The 22177-nt window shown below is 47.3% G+C and overlaps 1 protein-coding gene across 1 annotated transcript in view; it reads right to left on the reverse strand.

Annotated features, from left to right (window-relative positions):
• Positions 1 to 253: 253 nt before the first annotated feature.
• The window catches only part of LOC309400397 (myosin-6), a 78713-nt gene continuing 56789 nt past the window's right edge, over positions 254 to 22177 (reverse strand). The window contains exons 27-39 of the mRNA XM_081968869.1: positions 21557 to 21683; positions 20469 to 20587; positions 19813 to 20009; positions 16037 to 16220; positions 13799 to 13964; positions 13508 to 13632; positions 11768 to 12076; positions 11469 to 11672; positions 9751 to 9876; positions 9121 to 9396; positions 5965 to 6060; positions 2192 to 2326; positions 254 to 390 (exon numbers count right to left, since the gene is read on the reverse strand). Coding sequence (XP_081824995.1) covers positions 370 to 390; positions 2192 to 2326; positions 5965 to 6060; positions 9121 to 9396; positions 9751 to 9876; positions 11469 to 11672; positions 11768 to 12076; positions 13508 to 13632; positions 13799 to 13964; positions 16037 to 16220; positions 19813 to 20009; positions 20469 to 20587; positions 21557 to 21683 — 2085 coding nt within the window. The 3' untranslated portion in view covers positions 254 to 369. The remainder of the gene's footprint in view (positions 391 to 2191; positions 2327 to 5964; positions 6061 to 9120; positions 9397 to 9750; positions 9877 to 11468; positions 11673 to 11767; positions 12077 to 13507; positions 13633 to 13798; positions 13965 to 16036; positions 16221 to 19812; positions 20010 to 20468; positions 20588 to 21556; positions 21684 to 22177) is intronic.

Consider the following 22177-nt stretch of genomic DNA (forward strand, 5'->3'; position numbering starts at 1 on the left):
AGGGGGAAGGAAGAAAGGAGAGAAGGGAGGGAGGGAGAAAAGAAAGGGAAAAGAAGGAGGTGTTACAAAAGGAGGAAGGGATGGTAAATAAAGCGACCCAAATCGTACATTATAACATGAAATGAAATAAGAAATGTATGATAAATGTAAAGAAGAATAACCATTGTGTGAATGTATACTTAAAATGGTATGTAAGAGAATACAAAACATAAAAACGATTTGGAGAAAAAAACAGAAATGAGCGGGAAACGTGGTTTGCATTGCTTATTCAGATTTTATTTCACTGCACTATATTCACGCTAGGGCCTCTGGAGGCAAAGATTGTCACTAAGTGGCTACTGTCGCTAAGAGGAGTTTTTCCTGGCTTCCTCACTCTTCATCCAGAAGTTTCTGGAAGGGAGAACAGAAAGGAAAAGCAGGAACAAGTAAAGCGAGAAAGCAGAAACCGGTCCCAATTCTTTGCGACTATGAAATGCGCATACATTTTTCTCTATTGTGGGATCCTCCCCCCGGAGTGATGAAGAAACTTGGTTATTATGATTATTATTACTTTTTTTTGCAAGTAGACTAAAAGCTTCTGCACCGGAGACCAATTCCTTGTGTGTCTAATCACACTTGGGCAATAAAGAATATTCTCTTCTGTTCCATTCCATTCCATGTTTTATTCTATTCTATTCCTTGTTCCATTATATTCCATTCTCTTTTCTAGTCTGTCGTCTCTTCTTTTTTTCTTCCCTTCCCTTTGATCCAGTTCCAGTACGTTAAAGAAAAAATAATTTTGGTGAGAAGGGTATATTGCTCATTCCATAGTCAATATCGCCCTTGGTAGCTTCTGTCCCACGATGTGGACCAAGCAGGAAACTAATTTCACCAAAAAGCTAAAAGCTCTCTCTCTCTGTCTCTTTCTTTCCTCTCTATACCTCTCTCTCTCTCTCTTTCTCTCCTCTCTCTGCCTCTCTCTCTCTCTCTCTCTCTCTCTTTCTCTCCTCTCTCTGCCTCTCTCTGCCTCTCTCTCTCTGTCTATCAGTCTCTCTCTCTCTCTCTGCCTCTCTTTCTCTCTCTGCCTCTCTCTCTGTCCCTCTCTCTGTCTCTCTCTCTCTTTCTCTCCTCTCTCTGCCTCTCTCTCTCTCTCTGTCTATCGGTCTCTCTCTCTCTGCCTCTCTTTCTCTCTCTGCCCCTCTCTCTCTCTTTCTCTGTCCCTCTCTCTGTCTCTCTGTCTCTGTCTCTCTCTCTTTGTCTCTCTCTCTCTGTCTGTCAGTCTCTCTCTCTATCTCTCTGTCTGTCGGTCTCTCTCTGTGTCTCTCTCTCTTTCTCTCTCTCTCTTTCTCTGTGTCTCTGTTTCTCTCTTTGTCTCTCTGTCTCTCTCTCTCTCTCTCTCTGCCTCTCTCTGTCCCTCTCTCTCTCTTTCTCTGTGTCTCTGTCTCTCTCTCTGTCTCTCTCTCTATCTCTCTGTCTGTCGGTCTCTCTCTGTGTCTCTCTCTCTTTCTCTCTCTCTTTCTCTGTGTCTCTGTGTCTCTGTTTCTCTCTTTGTCTCTCTGTCTCTCTGTCTCTCTCTCTCTCTCTCTCTCTCTCTCTCTTTCTATGTGTCTCTGTTTCTCTCTTTGTCTCTCTGTCTCTCTCTCTGCGTCACTATCTCTCTCTCTCTGTCTCTCTCTCTGCGTCACTATCTCTCTCTCTCTGTCTCTATATCTGTCTCTCTTTGCCTCTGTCTCTCTGTCTCTCTGTCACTATCTCTGTCTGTCTATCTGTCTCTATCTATCTATCTATCTATCTATCTATCTATCTATCTATCTATCTATCTATCTATCATCTATCTATCTATCTATCTATCTATCTATCTATCTATCTATCTATCTATCTATCATCTATCTCATCCATCCATTCCCCCATCTCTCTGTCTCTCTATTTCTGTCTTTGTCTGTCTGTCTGTCTCTCTATCTATCATCTCTGTCTTTCTGTCATATTTATCATCCATTTGTCCATTCCATATCTCTCTCTCTCTCTCTGTCTCTGTCTCTGTCTCTCTCTGTCTCTCTTTCTCTGTCTCTCTCCCCACCTCCAATCTCTGTCTACCTGATAGGAGAAAGCAGTGAGTGAGTCAAAACACAAAAAGAAGGCTAAGAAGAAGGCCGTTTCCAAGCATTGGCCACTTCTGCCTTTCCCCTTCTGAAGCCCCCACATCAGAGCTCACCTTTCCTCCCACGTCACGAGTTTTGGCCTTCAGCTTGTTGATCTGGGACTCGGCGATGTCCGCCCGTTCCTCGGCTTCGTCCAACTCGTGCTGGGCCTTCCGGAATTTAGCCAGGTTGGTGTTGGCCTGCTCCTCCTGGGAAGGGCATAGAAAAAGGAGCGAAGGGCGTTTGTGGAGCGCAAAACCCTCCCTCGTTCTTCTCGTGTTACTGCTACTCTCCCTCTCTTCGTTTTGGAGTCCATTGTCCAGTTGTGGACACGACACTCCAGAAGGGACCTGTCCGCAGACTCGGACGATGAGGAAGTTGAGGAGGAAGTTGGGCCAGTTCTGGAGTCTGGGGAAAGCTCTGCATCGGACGCAGAGATAGAGCCAAGGCCGTCCGACATTTCCCAGCCACTGGAGAGGCAGCTGCCTTTGGAGGCTGATCTGAGGCGGAAGAACAGTGGGGCCTGTTCCAGATGCATGTATGCGCAGAGCAGTTAGGAGAAGAGAACAGCGGAGGACAAGGAGTTGACTCAGGAAGCAAAGCGCATGTGGACGCTGAATGGGGAATAAATAGAAGGAAAGGGGAGTGGTGGTCGTAGGAGACAACAGTTCGTGTTTCTGAAGATTTTGCTCATTGTGTTTCGTGCCACAAAGACTGCTTTGCCCGAACTTAATTTGCAGCTCTGCGGCTGGGAGCTCACGGCTTGAGATCTGCTACTGCCGTTAACCTTTTGAAGAATTATCGGCCATACTTTTCGGTGCGTGAAGGCCATTAATTCACAGGAGATAAATAAATTGGGGAGGGGGAGTCGGACAAGGAGTCTGTTTCTTGTTTCTGCTAAGGCTGGGCCAAAACAACAGGAGGTCACATTCCAAGAAAGTGAAGGATGTGGAAATCGAAGTCCTGTGAAGGATCGGTTGAAGGATCTCGATATGACGAGAAGAGACAAAAGAGCAGTTGTCAAATAACAGTCAGAAAGTTGGAAGGCACCTTCGAGGTCATCTAGTCCAACCCCTTGCTCTCGCAATGAGACCTATACTATTTCTGATAAACGATTCTCCAATCCCCAACCTCATTTGATGGCCTTTCTTTTCTTAATGTCCCCCCCCCCAATTTTAGAGAATACCTCCTACAAATGAGGTGGAATCATAATTCAGGTCATGCTCAAATTAGAACCACAATTGAGCAAGATTTTTTTTTACCGCAAAGCAGGGCAGTTGTTAAGTGAATCCCCGCCCCCCATTTTTACGACCTTCCTTGCCACAATTGTTAAGTGAGTCGCTGAAGTTGTTAAGTTAGTAACTCTTCTGACCGAGGCTTCCGGAAAGCCTGAAGCAAAGTCCTCGTCCCGACAAAAAAATCCGTTTGATTAATTTCCTGTGAATTCTGCTCATTCCCATCCAGCAAAGTCTTTCCAAGGGAGGATTTACGGTCACAGACCTTCTCTGGCTTGGAGAGCTGCCAGGCCGAGATCTGCAAAACTTGGCAAGGAGCCTCGTAGAGTCACGAACCAATGAAGGGAACTTCATTGGCCTCCTGCAAACTCCCCTCCCCTGGCGCTCCCTCTTTTATTTCCTCTGGGAGCGGCCATTCATGGTCCACCTGTGGCCTTACTCCCAAGTCGAACCTTGTTCTTTAACTGTTCCCTTTCTCTGGCTACTCTGCGCATGCGCACACTGGGAACAGGCTCCAGCTGTTCTTCTGCCTCAATGATGTCGGACTCCGAAGGCAGCTGATAACTGTCGGACGGCCCTGGCCCCCTCTCTGCCTCCGACGCAGAGCCCTCGTCCGAGCTTTCCCCAAACTCCAGGACTGGCCCAGGTTCCTCCCCAACCCTCCTCACTGTCCAAATCGGGTGCCAGCTCTGCTTCACTTGTTGTTAAGTGAATCTGGCTTGCCCGTGGGCTTTGCTCGTCAGAACGTCGTAAAAGCGGAATCGCACGACCCTGGGACACTGCAACCGTCGTAAAGACGAGTCCGTGGCCAAGCGTCTGAATTTAGATCCCGGGACCCTGGGTATAATGCAACAGTCGTTAAGTGTGAAAAACGGATGTAAGTCCCTGTTTTTCAGCGCCGCTGCGACTTCGAACGGACCTTAAAGAAACGGTCGTAAGTCGAGGACTGCCTGTTAAAAAGAACACTACTTTTCTCATTGATTTTGCCCAGTCCTCCATGCTTTCAATCCAAGGTTATCCGGGGGGCTTAAAGAGATCAGGCCAAGCCGTTTAAAGTCTTTGTGAAAGCTTTAAGATTGACAAAACCTCTCGGCTACCCGCTGACTCCGAAAATCGCCGGTTTGGTGGATCGGGAAAAAAAATCAAATCAAAGCGTCAGGTGAGCTTAAGTGAAGCAGTTTTACTAAGTGGAGAAACTCTTTTGCAAATAGCAAAATCTATCATCTATCATCTGTGTCTGTCTGTCTGTCTGACTCAGTCCTATCCATCATCCATTTGTCCATTCCATTTCTCTTTCTCTCTCCCTTGCTCTACTCTACCTCTCTCTCTCTCTTTCTCTCTCTCTCCCTTTCTCTCCCTCTCTCCTTTTCTTTATCTCTCTCTCTCCCCATCTATCATCCATTTGTCCATTCCATTTCCCTCTCTCTCTCTCTCCTTTCTCTCTCTCCCTTTCTCTACCTCTCTTCCTTTCTTTATCAGTCCCTTTCTCTCTCCCTTTCTCTCTCTCCTTTCTCTCTCTCTCCCTCCCTTTCTTTCTCTCTCTCTCCCCATCTATCATCCATTTGTCCATTCCATTTTTCTCTCTCCCTCTCTCTTTCTCTACCTCTTTTCCTTTCTCTATATTTCTCTCCCTTTCTCTCTCTCTCTCCTTTTTCTATCTCTCTCTATTTCTCTCCCTTTCTTTATATTTCTCTCTCTCTCTCTCTCTCTCCCTTTCTCTCCCTCTCTCTCTCCCTCTCTCCGTTTTTCTATCTCTCTCCCTTTCTCTCTCTCTATATATATTTCTCTCCCTTTCTTTATATTTCTCTCCCTTTCTCTCCCTCTCTCTCTCCCTCTCTCCGTTTTTCTATCTCTCTCCCTTTCTCTCTCTCTCTATATATATTTCTCTCCTTTTCTCTGTATTTCTTTCCCTTTCTCTATATTTCTCTCTCTCTCTCTCTCTCTCCCTTTCTCTCTCTCTATATTTCTCTCCCTTTCTTTATACAGTATTTTTCTCCCTTTCTCTATATTTCTCTCTCTTTCTCTCTCTTTTTTTCTCTCTCTCTCTCCTTTTCTCTACCTCTCCCCGCCACCATCCACACCCCCATCTCTATCTACTTGATAGGAGCAAGCAGGGAATGTCAAGATAAAATAAGTCCAGGAATGAGGCTGTTACCAATCATTTGCTAATTCTGTCTTTCCTCCTCTTACCCTTGACTTACGACCCCAAGAGACCCCGAAACTTATGTTGCTAAGCAAGGCAGTTGCTAAGTGAGGCAGTTGTTAAGCAAGCCTTGTCTCGTTTCACCACCTTTCTTGCCAACCTGGCTAAGTGAGTCTCTGCCGTGGTTAAGTGAGTAACACGATTGTTAAGCACACAGCCGGCTTCCCCGTGGATTTTGCTTGTCGGAAGGGCGCAGCCCAGGGACCCTATGACCGTCGTAAATACAAGTCAGTTACCAAACATCTGAAGTCTGACCCCAGGACCGTGGGGACATGGCAACGGTTGCCAGTGTGGGAAAAAGGGCCCTAAGTCCCTTTTTCTCCCAGCGCCGTTGTAACTTCCAACAGTCGCTAAACGGATCGTCATAAATTGAGGACTGGCTGCCGGGGCCCAGGCCTGGGAAACTCACCGCTTCTTCGGCTTGTCTTTTGTAGGCTTTCACCTTCGTTTGCAATTTGTCCACCAGATCCTGAAGCCTCAGCAAATTTTTCTTGTCCTCTTCAGTCTGCGGATCGAAGAAAAAAAGAAGGAAGGAAGGAAGGGTGAGTGGGTGGAGCTTAGAGCCGTGATGGGAGAACCTATGGCTCCCGTGTCAGAGGCGGCATGCAGAGCCCTTTCTGCGGGAACGCAAGCCTTTGCCCAGGCTCAGGGATCTTGGAGTCCTAGTGGACAACCATTGAAATAGGAGCCAGCCGTGGGCAGCAGCTGCCAAAAAAGCCAACACAGTTCTAGGCTGCATCAACAGAGGGATAGAATCAAGATTACGTGAAGGGTTAATACCACTTTACAATCCCTTGGTAAGGCCACACTTGGAATACGGCATTCAGTTCTGGTCACCACGATGTAAAAAAGATGTGGAGACTCTAGAAAGAGTGCAGAGAAGAGCAACAAAGATGATTAGGGGACTGGAGGCTAAAACATTGGAAGAACGGTTGCAGGAACTGGGTATGTCTAGCTTAAGAGAAAGAAGGACTAGGGGAGACATGATAGCAGTCTTCCAATATCTCAGGGGTTGCCACAAAGAAGAGGGAGTCCAGCTATTCTCCAAGGCACCTGAGGGTAGAACAAGAAGCAATGGGTGGAAACTAATCAAGGAGAGAAGCAACTTAGAACTGAGGAGAAACTTCCTGACAGTGAGAACAATTCACCAGTGGAACAGAAGTTGCCTCCAGAAGTTGTGAATGCCCCAACACTGGAAGTCTTTAAGAAGATGTTGGATAGCCATTTGTCTGAAATGGTATAAGGTTTCCTGCCTAGGCAAGGGGTTGGACTAGAAGACCTCCAAGGTCCCTTCCAACTCTGCTATTGTATTGTATAGCTCCCCCGTGCATACGGGTCTGATTTTTGCATCTCTACCATGCGTGAGGGGAGGGGAGATTGTGGGGGTGGCAGGCACATGCCCGGGGGTGATTGTGGGAAGCCTGGAAGGCAGCGCAGAGGTGGGTTCCTTCCGGTTCAGCCTGGTTCGGCCGAAGAGGTAGTTACTCCGCCTGCCAACCCCTCCCCTCTTCCCCCAATCGGTTCTATTATCATTGGCGCCATCTTGATTTTCGGTTCAGAACAATCATCATTGCCAAAATTTAATTCCTCCACCTTCCTTTTCTCACGTTGTGCGCATGTGCAGACCAGTTGGTGGGTTCCAGATCTCGTAGCAACCGGTACGGTGCGACGGGGCCGGGCGGCCACCTCGGCCACAGCCCGTTTCCCTCAAAAAGCGACAAGGAACGTGGGCGGGCGGGCCCAACGAGCCACTGTTCCGGTATGGTGGCCGTTGCTCCCAGTTGCCAACGGTACGCTCGTACCGGTGGCCGTACTGCCTGGAACACCCAAAGGGTGAAGACCTTTTAAAGTGCAGTACGGCCACCGGTATGAGCGTACCGGTGGCAGCTGGGAGCAACGGCTACCATACCGGAATGGTGGCTCTATGGGCCTGCTTGCCCACGTTCCTTGTCGCTTTTTGAGGGAAAACGGGCCAATTGCGCACACATCTCCGCCGAGCAGCTGGGGCATCGCAGGGCAGTGCACAGCGCAATGTGCCGAACCGGCAGTAATTCCGGCAGCAACCCACCCCTGAGGGAGCGCCCCCTCCCCGCGACTCAATTTTGCTCCCAAGAGGCTGAAGAGAGGCCTACTAGGCCCAAAACGCTGCACGGCGGGTTTGCGTGTGGGGGGGAGCGCTGGCTGGCGGTTGTGGCAGTCGCACGCACATTGCCTAATGGGCACGTGGGTGCTGTTGCGCCCCGTCGCAGGAGCGTTGGGCGCGCGACAACAAAAAATGTTGGTTATTGCTGGGTTAGAACCATCCTTATCCGCGCGCTTCTCTTTGAGGGAATGGTTTTGTGGGAGGTCTGAATCGTATCATCCGCAGGGTGGTTTCCAAAGGGCCATCAAAAGGCCATCTAGCTGGAGCTGGTTTGCAAATAAATAAATAAATAAATAAATAAATAAATAAATAAATAAATAAATAAATAAATAAATAAATAAATACATAAATACATAAATAAATATAATAAATAATAAATAATAAATAATAAATAATAAATAATAAATAAATAATAAATAAATAAATAAATAAATAAATAATAATAATTATAATAATAATAATCAAACAATAAATAAATAAATAAATAATAATACATAATACATAATACATAATACATAATACATAATACATAATACATAATACATAATTAATGAATAATGAATAATGAATAATGAATAATGAATAATGAATAATGAATAATGAATAATGAATAATGAATAATAAATAATAAATAATAAATAATAAATAATAAATAATAAATAATAAATAATAAATAATAAATAATAAATAATAAATAATAAGAAAGAAAGAAAGAAAGAAAGAAAGAAAGAAAGAAAGAAAGAAAGAAAGAAAGAAAGAAAGAAAGAAAGAAAGATGGGCTTGTGGGTTTTCTTTCTTGCAGACATCTCGTGACCCAGCTAGATATCAACATCAGTTCTAGAAGGGAGTCGGGCTTATGGAATGAAGGAGGAGGAGAGGGGAGGGAGAGGACAAATGTGTGCTCCTTGGTGCTCCCTGAGCTTGGTTGTTTCATGGGCAGACGTTTCATGACCCAACTAAGTAATATCACCAGTGCGTGGGGTTGGTGGAGTGGGGAAAAGGAAGTGGGGGAAGGAAGTGGGAAGGAGGAGGAGGAGGAGAACTGTGGGGTCCTTGATGCTTTCTGAGCTGGGTGGTTTCCTTGCAGACATTTCATGACCTAACTAGGTAATATCATCACTGCTAGAAGGGAGTAGGGTTTGTGGAGTAGAGAAGGGGAAGAGGAGGAAGAGCAAAAGGTGGTGGTGGTGGTGGAGGAGGTGGGAAGGAGGAGGAGGAAGAGAGGAGGGGGAGGAGAGAGGACTGTGGGATCCTTGGTGGTCTCTGGGCTTGCTTGTTTTCTTGCAAACGTTTCATGACCCATCTAGGTAACATCATCAGCGCTAGAAGGAAGTGGGCTTTGTGAAGTAGAGGAGGAGGAGGAAGGGAGGGGCAGGAAGTGGAAGAGGTGGACTATCGGGTGCTTGATGAGCTCCTCCTCACCTGGTAGGTGAGCTCCTTGATGCGTCTCTCACACTTGCGCAACCCTTTGACGTTCTCCACGTTGCGTTTCTGCTCCCCCTCCACCTCGTTCTCCAGCTCTCGCACGCGGGCCTCCAGTTTCTGAAGCTGCTTCTTGCCGCCCTTGAGGGCCAGCTGCTCTGCCTCGTCCAGGCGCATCTGGAGGTCCTTGATGGTCTGCTCCATGTTCTTCTTCATCCTCTCCAGGTGGGCGCTGGTGTCCTGCTCCTTCTTCAGCTCCTCCGCCATCATGGCCGCCTGTCCCGTTGAAGAGGACGAGAGAGAAAGATGTCCACCAGCCTTCACTCTTTGCATGAATTGGGAAATTAGTCCTCAACTCAAAGGCTAATGATTCATGTCAACATTACGGGTCCACTTTGGACCAAAGCAAAAGAAGACCAGGAGATGTGTCTCCTTTTAGATCAAGGCTCTCCAAATTTGTGGACTTCAACTCCCAGAATTCCCCAGCCAAGTTCTGGAAGCTGAAGTCCACAAGCCTTAAAAGTTGTCAAGTTTGGACCCCCTCCGCCCCCTGATTTAGGGAGAAAGAATCAAATGATCTTTATGGACCATTCATGGTCAACGTCCGTCAGTGATCTCACTCTCACACACATCCGTGATGGCTTTCTTGGCCTTCTCCTCTGCGTTTCTGCATTCCTGCACAGCTTCTTCCACTTCTGATTGAAGCTGTGTGAGGTCAACCTCCATCTTCTTCTTCTGATTGATGAGGCTGGTGTTCTGGAGAGACGGGACAATCAAGTCAGTGAGTCAAGCCACAACAGGAGAAATGAGAGAAGATCAACCGATAGGTCAAAATGACCGGTTTAGTTCAATGTAATAGCTGTCTTGCACCTGTCTTTCGCAGTACTCTTTTCAAATTTGGATACGGTCGCCTTTGTAAACAAATTACTAGTCTACATAGACAGATGACCGATCTAGAATCTCTAATCTGTGTTCTCCAAGCAGAAATTAGGTGTCCAATTTGGCCATTCCACTCTATGGAAAGGCCATGCTATCAGCCCCCTCTACCGCAAAGATCCTGCAGGAGAAGAGCAGTCTGGACAACCGTGGGATCTGGCAGGGTGAGAGCTGTGAACCATAAACACAAAGCTTTTGCTGTGACCCAACATAACAGATATAGCGCCCTTGCTGACCTTAATGGGGACACTAAAGAGACAGGTCAAGGTAGCTGTGATAATGATGACTCAAAGAAGCAGGGGATCGTGGTCCAAAATGAAGAACTTTCTTCGGAAAGGCGAAATGGGGAACCAGGTATCACACATCAGTCGCACAAGGAGAGCAAGGTATACAAAAAGAGAAGCCACCTTCTGGTTGGTGATTCAATCGTAAGGGATGTAAATTGAGGAAAGGATATGGAGTTTTGAAAGAGGTCAGGTGTCTGCCAGGTGCTACTCCCAGCAGAGACAAGAGGCGTATTCTTAAGTTAGTCAAGAATGCAAGTAAGGACTGTGACATTGATGCTATTGTACATCTTGGCACAAATGATCTGTCCCAAAAGATGTACTTTCTGTGAAGAACAATTTCCAGAGCTCGGGGTATGAACTTAGTATAGGTTGTAGGCTTATCTTTTCAGAGGTTTTACCATCAGAACCTACTTTATTCTCTCAATCTTCATCCAGACCCTTTTATCCTCTCAGAAACTATATTCAGAACCTACTTTATTCCCTCAGAACCTACTTTATTCTCTCAATCTTCATCCAGAACCTATTTTACCTCCTCAGAACCTACATCCAGAACCTACTTTATTCCCTCAGAACCTACTTTATTCTCTCAACCTACATCCAGAACCTATTTTAGTCCCCCAGAACCTACATCCAAAACCTACTTTATCTCTCAATCTTCATCCAGACCCTTTTATCCCCTCAGAACCTACATCCAGAACCTACTTTATTCCCTCAGAATCTACTTTATTCTCTCAATTTCATCCAGAACCTATTTTACCTCCTCAGAACCTATATCCAGAACCTACTTTATTCTCTCAACCTACATCCATTCCAGAACCTATTTTATTCCCTAACCTACACCCAGAATCTACTTTATTCCCTCAGAACCTATGTCCAGAATGTACTTTATTCTCTCAATCTTCATCCAGAACCTATTTTGGAAATTCTGGAAGTTGAAGTCCGTTCATCTTAAAATTGGGAAGGTTGAGAAACACTGCCAGCCTGAGCCTTTTCCTAAAACCTGCACCCTTCAGCCTCTGTAGTTTTCTGAACAGGCTCTGGATAGCTTCTCCAAGTTCCTCTCTGTGGTTCTTAGTGAACCAGATTCAAAGAAAAACGGAGAAGGATCAGCTGGCTTCTCCTCACCTGAGAATGGAGGAGCTGGACCCTCTCACTGGCCTCCGTCAGCTCCTGTTCGGCCAGTTTCCGCCCACGCTCCGTCTGCTCCAATACGCTCCGTAGCTCTTCCAGCTCAGCCTGAAGCAGCGCATTCCGTCTTTCCACGATAGCGATGTTCTCCTTCAGGTCCTCGTTGGCTCGAAGGGCATCGTCCAGTTGAATCTGATTGTCCTGGGCCATCAAAAACACACAGCTTGGAGCAAACCTATTGGCCCTGAAAACTAGGGACGAGCGAGGAAGATCGGAAGGTCTCCATATCTCCTTACCTTGAGGTGGGCATGAGCGATCTTGAGGTGCTTCTGAACTTCGGCAGCCACCCGATTCGCTTGGCTGAGCTGGATCTCCATGTCGTTGAGGTCGCCCTCCATCTTCTTCTTGATCCTCAAGGCCTCATTGCGGCTGCGGGTCTCGGCATCCAGGGAAGCTTGGAGCGAGTCCACTGTCCTCAGATGATTCCGTTTGGCCTGCTCCATCTCCTCATCCTTCTCGGTCAACTTGCGTTCAATTTCGGCCTTGATCTGGCTGAACTCTAGCTGAGCACGGAGGATCTTGCCTTCCTCATGTTCCAGAGAGGCCTGAGGAGTCAAAGAATTATGAGAAACAATCAATCAATCAATCAATCTTTATTATGATCAACAGACCAGCAAAGAACTATGGGTAAAATGGTGAAGGAGGAAGTAGAAGAAGAATAGTATTGAATCCTGGAAGCTTTCTTAGTTCTAGATTGGTTCTCAAAGACAGAACTAAGGGTCTCCTTAGTTAGAACTAAGGAGAAATTTCCTGACAATGAGAACAATTAATCAGTGGAAGGACTTGCCTCCAGAAGTTGTGAATGCTCCAACACTGGAAGTTTTTAAGAAGAGATTGGACTACCATTTGTCTGAAATGGTGTAGGGTTTCTTGCCTGAGCAGGGGGTTGGACTAGAAGACCTCCAAGACCCCTTCCAACTCGGTTATTCTGTTCTGTTAAAATGATCTCAAATAATTTTATATAATAATAAAGAAAGTCGTTCTAATGGACCAAGACTTTATGAGTTAGCAGCGTCCTTCCTTGTCCTTTTCCCCCCAAAATTCCACTTATTTTTTTTATGGAATCTGAGTTATGGTATCAGTGTGATACCCTTGCAATGTTTTTATTTTATTTTTTAAAGATAATCCTGATTTGCAGTCCTGTTTCTTCTTAGAAGACAATAGAAGTAGAAAACCTCAGAGGGAAAGCACAGTGGAAATCCTTAGCTCTCCTGTGCTTTTAATTAAATACTCCCTGTTCCAGATTCTGTTCTGTATAGCTGTTTTGTACCTATAATTAAGTGCTTCCTGTTCCAGATTCTGTTCTGTCTATCTCTTTTGTGCCTTTAACTAAATGCCTCATGTTCCGGATTCTGATCTGTTTTGTATAGCTCTTTTGTGCCTTTAATTAAGTGCTCCCTGTTCCAGATTTTGTTCTGTTTAGCTCTTTTTTGTGCCTTTAATTAAATACTCCCTGTTGAGATTCTGTTCTGTCTATCTCTTTTGTGCCTTTAACTAAATGCCTCATGTTCCAGATTCTGATCTGTTCTGTATAGCTGTTTTTTGCCTTTAATTAAGTGCTTCCTGTTCCAGATTTTGTTCTGTCTAGCTCTTTTGTGCCTTTAATTAAATACTCCCTGTTCCAGATTCTGTTCTGTCTAGCTGTTTTGTGCCTTTAACTAAATACTCCATGTTCCAGATTTTGTTCTGTTCTACCTAGCTCTTTTGTGCCTTTCATTAAATGCCTCCTGCTCCAGATTCTGTTCCGTTTAGTTCTTTTGTGCCTTTAATTAAACGCTTCTTGTTCCAAAATATGGCCTCTCATTGAGGACAGATGAAATCAGTGAGTAAAGCTGCTTGTCTATTTCTCTTCCCAGCTGGGAAGGGACTCTAACTACTGCTTCAGATGCTTTTAAGGGCTTTTATAGTGAAATGGGGGAGACATAAGATAGGGAAAAACCTTGGGAGTTTTAGGGAAGGTAAGCAGGATACCTTACCTCCGCCTCCTCCAGAGCTGCCTGTAAGTCCACCTTCTCAGACTCCAGCTGCTTTCTCACTTTTTCCAGCTCGTGCATACTTTTGGCCCCTTGGCTCAGCTGTTCGGTGAGATCCGAAATCTCCTCTGTGGATAGAGGAGGAAAAGAAAGAGATTCGGGCCATGCTCTTGGGAGGGGGGGGGGGAGGAGGAGAACATGGAAAGGATGTCCCTCAACATCTGGTTCCACCAAGCAAGGAGGCTTTGAGGAGTCACCTCTGCCCTCCTCCCCCCCCCCCTCAGTTCAACCCACCTTGCAAGTTCTTGTTCTCTCTTCTTAAGGTCTCCAGGAGTTCCAGGGACTCCTCGTAGGCGTTCTTCAGCTTGAAGAGCTCTGTGCTGAGGGAACGGGACTCTTTCTGGGACGCCTCCAGCTCTGCCTGAGATTCTTCGTTCTTCTGCTTCCATTCGGAGAGGATCTGAAGGGGCAGAAGGGGAGGGAGGGCCAAGAGTCAGCTCCTCCCCTTTTTCCCTTTGGTCTCTTCCTCCTTCCCTTTTTTTCTCCATCTCCTCCTCCTCCATCTCCTCTTCTTCCTCATTCTCCTTTTCCCTCTTTCATCCTCCTCTTCCCTCCTCTTCCCTTTCCCTTCTCCCACTTCCCATCCTCTTATCCCTCTTTTCCTTCTCCTCCTTTCCCCTCCTCTCCCCTGCCACTTCCCCTCCACTTTTCCTTCCCCTCCTCTTCCTTCTCCTTTCATCCTCCTCCTCTTCCCCTTCTCTTTCCCTCCCCTCCTCCTTCCCCTTTCTCCTCTTCTCCTTCTCCCTTCTCCTTTCATCTCCCTTTTTCTTTTTCCTTTCTTTCCCCCTTTCTTTCCCTCTTCTCCTTCCCTTCGTCTTATCCCTTTTATCCTTCTCCTCCTTTCCCCTTCTCCTCCCCTTCCACTTCATCTTCTCTTTTCATTCTTCTCTTCCTTCTCCTTTCATCCTCCTCCTCTTCCCCTCCTTCTTTCCCTCCCCTCCTCCTTCCCCTCTCCTTTCACCCTCCTTCTTCTCTTCCCTTTCTTCCCCTCCTCCCCTTCCCCTCCTCTTTCTGTTCCTCCTCCTCTTCCTCCCCTTCTCCTTCCATCCTCCTCCTCTTCCTCTTCTCTTTCCCTCTCCTCCTCCTCCTCTCCTCCTCCTTTCCCTTACCCCTCTTCTCCTTCTCCTCCCCTCTCCTTTCATCTTCCTTCTCCTTTTCCCTTTCTTTCCCCTTTTCTTTCCCTCCTCCCCTTCCACTTCCCCTCCTCTTTCTCCTCTTTTCCTTCTTCTCCCCTTTCTCTTTCCTCTTCTCTTTCCCTTCTCCCCTTCCACTTCCCCTCCTCTTATCCCTCTTTTCCTTCTCCTTTTTTCCCTTTCTCCTCCCCTCCCTTCTCCTCCCCTTCCATTATCCTCCCCTTCCACTTCCCCATCTCTTTTCCTTCTTCTCTTCCTTCTCCTTCCATCCTCCTCCTTTTCCCCTCCTCTTTCCCTCCCCCTTCTTCCCCCTTTCTCCTCTTCTCCTCCTTCTCCTCCTCTCCTTCTCCTTCCCCTCTCTTTTCATCCTCCTTCTCCTCTTCCCTTTCTTTCCCTCCTCCCCTTCCACTTCCCCTCCTTTCTCCTATTCTCCTTCCCCTCTCCTTTGATCCTCCTTCTCCCTTTTCTTTCCCTCCTCCCCTTCCCCCCCTATTTCTCTTTCCCTCCTCCTTCTCCTCTTCCCCCTTCTCCTTCCATCCTCCTCCACTTCCACTTCTTTCTCCTATTCTCCTTCTCCTTCTCTTCCTTGTTCTCTTCCTCCTCCCCTTTCCATTCCCTTTCTCTTTTCCCTCCCCTCCCCAATACAGGTAGTCCTCAACATACGACAATAATTTATGTTGATAAACTATATAGTCTAAAGTGTGACCGCATTGCTTAGCCACAGCAATCCCTGGTTGTCATCGTTAACTAAATCCCACCGACACTAGACACGGCAATTTCCTGGTGGCTTCCCAGAACCAAAATCACTGGGGAAGCCAGAAGGAACTACCATATTTTTCAGAGTATAAGACACACCTTTACCCCCCCCAAAAGAGGATGAAAATCTGGGTGCGTCTTATACACTGAATACAGCATTTTTGGCCTCCTGAAACCCCATCCCCTTCGCAAAAATGGCCATGCATAGCCTTTAGGAGGCTTCCTGGGGGCTGGGGAGGGCAAAAAAATGAGTGAAAAACGGGCCATCTTTTGCTCATTTTTGCCCCTCCCCCAGCCCGCACTGGGGGGGAGGGCACTTTATAAGCCTCCTAAATGCTATGCATGCCCTTTTTTTGACAAAAAAAGATGCCCGTTTTTGGGAGGTCTGCAGAATGCAAAAACTTTTTTTTTTTTTACAAAAATTGCCTCTTCAATATCTTGGTGCGTCTTATACTCCAGTGCGTCTTATAGTCTGAAAAATACGGTAACCAGTCCCAGGCCCGGGAGGCAGGGGAATGACTCCAGCTGAACCGGAGCAACATGTCCTCTGGGACCCGAGCGGGATGGTCTCCGCGAACCTCACCTTGTCGAAGTTCCTTTGCTTCTTGTCCAGGGCAGCCGCGGCGGCGTTCGAACGCTCCACATCCACCATCAGATCTTCAATCTCGTTCTGCAGGCGGTGCTTGGTCTTCTCCAGCGAGGAACACTTGGCGTTCACCGCCTCCACCGCTTCCTCGGCCTCCTGCAGCCGCTGGGCCAGCTTCTTCCTGGAGCAAGAGGACAACCGAGAGAAGGTCACCCCTGGAAGAGGCCTTCTCCTTCCCATAGTTGATGGGGAAAGCGGACCAGTCTTCTCTATGTGAAGAACACCATGAGTGGCCAGCCAGTTTCCAACTGATCATCTCGTGCTCTGTGATAGATTTGTAAATAAGGATGGGGTCAAAATTTGGCGTCTGGAGGATACATAGTCAACCCTTGCGTGTATTGACTCTGTAGGTCACAGATCAGCTTCTGGCCCTCAAAACTAGGACATCCCCCAGCAAAACCATCAGTACCCACCTACCTTGGCATTTTTAAGTGGGGAAATATCCTCCAACCAACAAGCTTTTTGCTCGTCTTATACACTGTCAAGTTCAAATATAACCCGAGCCAAAAGCTTCTTCATTAGAGGAAGCAACGGTGAAAAGAGATGCCCAGGGTCTTGAGGGAAAGGTTGGAGAAGACATAGGAAGGGAGGAGGGAGGAGAAACGTAAATATGGAGTCCATGTTTATGAGGGACAAAAGTTATGGAGGTCAGAAGCTCCGAAGAGGTCCCAAACGAAGGTTTCAGGGCTCAAATGTCCTTCCTCAGAAGCTCGATCTCATCCTTGAGATGTCATCAAAATACAGCGTAGTCCAGGTAGAAAATATTGCCATCTATAAGCCCTTCCAAAATCAGTTTTGGCTATAGGTAGGGACATGGTGGCTCAGTGGCTAAGACGCTAAGCGTGTTGATCCGAAAGGTCGGCAGTTCAGCGGTTCGAATCCCTAGCGCCGCGTAACGGAGCGAGCTCCCGCTATTTGTCCCAGCTTCTGCCAACCTAGCCTTTCGAAAGCACGTAGAAAATGCAAGTAGAAAAACAGGAGCCACCTTTGGTGGGAAAGTAACAGCGTTCCGTGCGCCTTCGGCATTGAGTCATGCCGGCCACATGACCACGGAGACGTCTTCGGACAGCGCTGGCTCTTCGGCTTTGAAACGGAGATGAGCACTGCCCTCTAGAGTCGGGAGCGACTAGCACGGATGTGCGAGGGGAACTTTTCCTTTACCTTAATCCTTGACTTACAAACATTTGTTTAATGACCATTCAAAATGATGACTTGGTTGAAAAAAAAAGACGGACAACTGGTCCTCACACTTATAACAATCAGATTCCCCGAGGTCCAGGGATCAAAATTTGGGCGCTCGGCAACTGTATTGTCCTACTGTCCTGAGGTTACATGATCACCCTTTGTGACTTCGGGACAGAAGCAAAGTCAATACAATACAATACAATAGCAGAGTTGGAAGGGACCTTGGAGGTCTTCTAGTCCAACCCCCTGCCTAGGCAGGAAACCTAATTACCATTCCAGACAAATGGCTATCCAACATCTTCTTAAAGACTTCCAGTGTTGGGGCATTCACAACTTCCGGAGGCAACTTCTGTTCCACTGATTAATTGTTCTAACTGTCAGGAAGTTTCTCCTCAGTTCTAAGTTGCTTCTGTCCTTGATTAGTTTCCACCCATTGCATCTTGTTCTACCCTCAGGTGCCTTGGAGAATAGTTGGACTCCCTCTTCTTTGTGGCAACCCCTGAGATATTGGAACACTGCTATCATGTCTCCCCTAGTCCTTCTTTCTCTTAAGCTAGACATACCCAATGTGGGAAGCTGGTTTTGCTTAACATAATTGACCCACAAACGACAGGAAAAAAGGGGCCATAACATTGAGCACCTCACTTAACAACCATCTCAATTAGCAAGAGAGATGGTATCTTCACGCATGAACACCAGGGGTGAAATCCTCCCGGTTCGGTCCTGTTCGGCCAAACCAATAGGGACAATTGTCGTTGGTTCTGCGAACCGGGAATAATAATAAAAAAAAAGCTCCCGAGGATCGCTGTGGGTCAGTGGTGAGCCGCGCAGGGCCGGATTTTCCTATAGGCTAACTAGGCTTCAGCCTAGGGCCTCAAGATCAAGAGGGGCCTACATTCAAATTGTTAGCAAAATTAAAATTAAAATTTCTTATCCGTGCCACATTGTTTATAAAGGTTAGTACCAATTACAACATGTTTCATTTAATATATTGATATATATCACAGTAATGATGTATTTTATTATCTCTCATGTAATTTACAAACTTAAAAATGGGAGGTGAAAGGGCCCCGTAAGTGGAATAGCCTAGGGCAGTGATGGCGAACCTTTTTTGGCTCGCGTGCCACAAGTGGGGGGAGCGCAGGGGGGTCAAGTGCGGGCGTGCCGCACCCTTAATGCAACGCGTGACCCCCCCAGTGCGCATGTACGCACAACGCATGACCCCCCATTTTTACATGTTTTTTTTGCCCTCCACAGGCTCCAGGGGCTTTATAGGAACCTGGGGAGGGCGAAAAGAGCCTCCCCCGACCCCCCAGAGGCTTCAGGGACCGTCCGAGGCTTCCCTGATGCCTTCGGAGCGCTTAAAACCACCCTCCGAGCAACCCGGAAGTCACTTCCGGTTTGCTTGGAGGGTGGTTTTAAGCGTTCTGAAGGCTTCAGGGGGGGTCCCTGAAGCCTCCGGGAGGGGCGGGGGAGGCTCTTTTCGCCCTCCCCAGGCTCCTATAAAGCCTCTGGAGCCTGGGGAAGGCGAAAAATAGTTTTCAAAAAAGGTGAACTCAGCTGGCCAGCGTGCTCATGCGCGCTGGCCAGCTGACAGGGCAGCGCCTCGCGTGCCCTGACAAATGGCTCCGCGTGCCACTTGTGCCATGCGTGCCATAGGTTCGCCATCACGGGCCGAGGGCCTCTTTTCATCTAAATCCAGCCCTGGAGCCGCGAAATCGTCGGAAGCTTTTTCCCTGCTTTTTAAAGCATTTTTTTTCCCTGCCGGTTCGGGCGAATCGGCAGGAAAAAAAATGCGTTCAAAGGTGAAACAAAGTTGGCCACGCCCACCCAGTCACATGACCCCCCCTCCTACCAAGCCAAGCCCACAGAACAGGCGTCCAAAAAAATTACCGTATTTTTCAGAGCATAAGACGCGCCAAGATTTGGAAGAGGCAAATTTTTTAAAAAAAGGGGGTTTGCACTCTGCAGACCTTCTAAAAATGGTCCATTTTTCATGAAAACAGGCCTGTTTCCCCCCCCCCCCAAAAGGGCATGAATAGCCTTTATAAGGCTTGTAGAGTGCTCCGGGGAGCGGGGGGGGGGGAATGAGCAAAAAGCAGCCTGTTTTTCGCAAAAATGGGCCCGTTTTTTGTCAAAAAAAGGGCATGCATAGCCTTTAGGAGGCTTATGGAGTGCTGCTGGGTGAAATTGATTAAAAAGGCCCATTTTTTTGCTCATTTCTGCCCTCCCCAGCCTCCAGGAGCACTCCGGAAGCCCCCTAAAGGCTGTGCACGGCCATTTTGGTGAAGGGCGCGGGGTTTCGGGAGGCCAAAAATGCTGCATTCAGTGTATAAGATGCACCCAGATTTTCACCCTCTTTTTTTGAGGGAAATAGGTGCGTCTTATACTCCGAAAAATACGGTAGATTTCACCATTGTTGAACACCCCCGTCCCAAGTCATGCCTGCTGATGATCCACAGTCGCCATCTACCTGGTCCATCCTGAAGTCCAGGATGTGACCTCTGGAAGTCATCTCCCTCACTTACTTGGCCTCCTCCAGCTCCTCCGTCCTCTGGATGGCGTCCGTTTCATACTTGGTTCTCCACTGGGCCACCTCCGAGTTGGCCTTGGAGAGGACACGCTGGAGCTCAGCTTTGGCTTCCATCTCCTCCTCGTACTGTTCCCTCAGAAGGTCGCAATCATGGCGGGAGGACTGAAGGGCGTGCGCGAGAGCGTTTTTGGCCTACGTTGATGAGGAACACGTGTTAATTTGGAGGGCATCCATCGCACCTCCTACCTTTCATCTCAAAAACCCAGACCCACCAAGTGATCTTTCTTTGTCAGAGATTGTTGCATAAATTGAAATCCAGAATAACTGAGGCAGCAGGATCCCTTAACTTCTTTATCTACATAAGAATAGATGAATAAATATACAATACCAACAGATGGTCCTTCCAAGTAAACACAAGGCAGTAGAGTTACAAACAAACACTAGCCGTTAGCTACATTTCAGCAGACAAGCCCAGACAGACAGCTTAAGTTTACTTCACAGAGCAGCAGACTGCTTCAGTTTCTGTTTTAATTCTCTGCACAGAGTCAGATCTGTTTACGCTCCCATTGGCTGACTTAGCTGCTATGCCTATTTGTTGCCTGACCTTCTTCCCATGTCTCTCCCAGTCATGAATATTTTAACATTCTTCACCTTGGTCTCCTCTTCCAGTTGTCTTTTGAGGTCCTCCATCTGTTGTGTGTAGGATTGTTTCCCGCGAGTCAGCTGGGAAACGAGGGCCTCTTTCTCTTCAAGCTGTCGGGCGAGTTCTCCTGAGGGAGGGAAAGGAGGAAAGGAGAGTTCCAGAAGCTGCATGGGATAGAAGCTTCTTCTGGGTGAATCTCATAAAGAGGTGTAGAAAAACAAGCTTCCTTTGTTTTTCCGTGAAGGCCTTTTGCTTCTCATCCAGGAAGCTTCTTCAGTGCTGACTGAATAGTGGAGAAGGGAAGCATTTATATTCCTTGCAGTCCTCTGGTCGTTAGTACTCTCTCTGAGAGTCATTGAGGCCACTTGGAGCTTTATCTGTGGCCTCAGGGTCCCTTGAGTAGTGCAAATGGATTGCATATTTTGACAACACAGTCCTTTCAGCAGTTCCAAGAAGGCTCCACACCCATTTGCACTACTCAGGGGACCATGAGGGCACAGATAAACCTGTCAACTCACAAAGTATCCCTAGCCTGCTCTCGAGTTGCCATAGGCAAGAGGGATGGGAAAACGGCAAAGCAGCACGGCAGCCAAAAACAAAAGCACATTCCAGACATATCTCTCTCAAGGCTGTCTCCCAGGGTTACCTACAGCGGCCGTAGTGGAGTGATCTCTACAACCTGTGAAATTGTTGGCAAATGTGACTGATGACACACCTGGGGGGCAGGGGGGAAACAGGGTCCAGTCTGGGCTGTAAATTACGTGGGGTCAGAGTTGGCTTCCCTTGGAACCTGCTGCCATGAAGTGCTTAATAAATAACTGGATTTCTTTTGAAGCTTGGCTCGAGGCTCATGATTTAATTAGGGCATCTGTCAGAACCCTGACAAAACATCCAAGTGGCCCCAACGACTCTCAGAGAGTGAAATAATGACCTGATGACTGCAAAGGAATATAAATCCGTCCATCCTCTATCTTTCAGTCAGAACTGAAGGAGCTTTCTGGAGGAGAAGCGACAAGAGAAAACAAAGAAAGTTGTTCCTTCTGGATGAAGGAGAATCGCCGTAGAAAACAAGAGGGAGAGAAATGGTAGCCGGTACCATTTTCGGTGAGCAGTTTTGCTCGCTGGGTGTTTGTGTCGTTGAGGGTCCTCTGTGTCTCCTCAAACTTGGCGCGGTGATCCGTAGATTGGTCCTCGATGGTACGGCACATTTTCTCCAAATTTGCCTGCCAAGAAAGAGAAGAATTAAACCTGAAGTAAGCCTGGCCGAAGCTGGAACATGTTCTCCGACGAAACCACATTGTGGTGAACGTCACTTGAAGGGACCTAAGCATGGAAAGTGCCTTCAACCGCTGGGACAATATGGTTTTTGGGATGCCAGAGGTGAGCTGTAGAGTTTCCATGTGCAGGTTACCAAATCTATGGATTGCGAGGTGGTCCTACTTGAAGGACATCTTACTAATCCTCTAACAGTTGATGGTAGGAGCATCTACATATGTTATTTAAGGTCCTGAAGCCAGTCCAGACGATGTCCAGCTTGTCTTCTAGTAGTTATTTTCTTAACCAATAGAAGAAAATAGTTGTAGCTCACGGATCAACGGTCAGGTCCTTTGCGGTGTAGATGTTTCATGACTAAACTAAGGAACATCATCAGTGCTAGAAGGGAATGGGGTAACTCCGCATTGGCAACAAGAAAGGCATCCGGCCAGGAAACACTCGC

The sequence above is a fragment of the Natrix helvetica genome (assembly GCF_964273705.1).
Source record: "Natrix helvetica genome assembly, chromosome: W".
NCBI lineage: Eukaryota > Metazoa > Chordata > Lepidosauria > Squamata > Natricidae > Natrix > Natrix helvetica.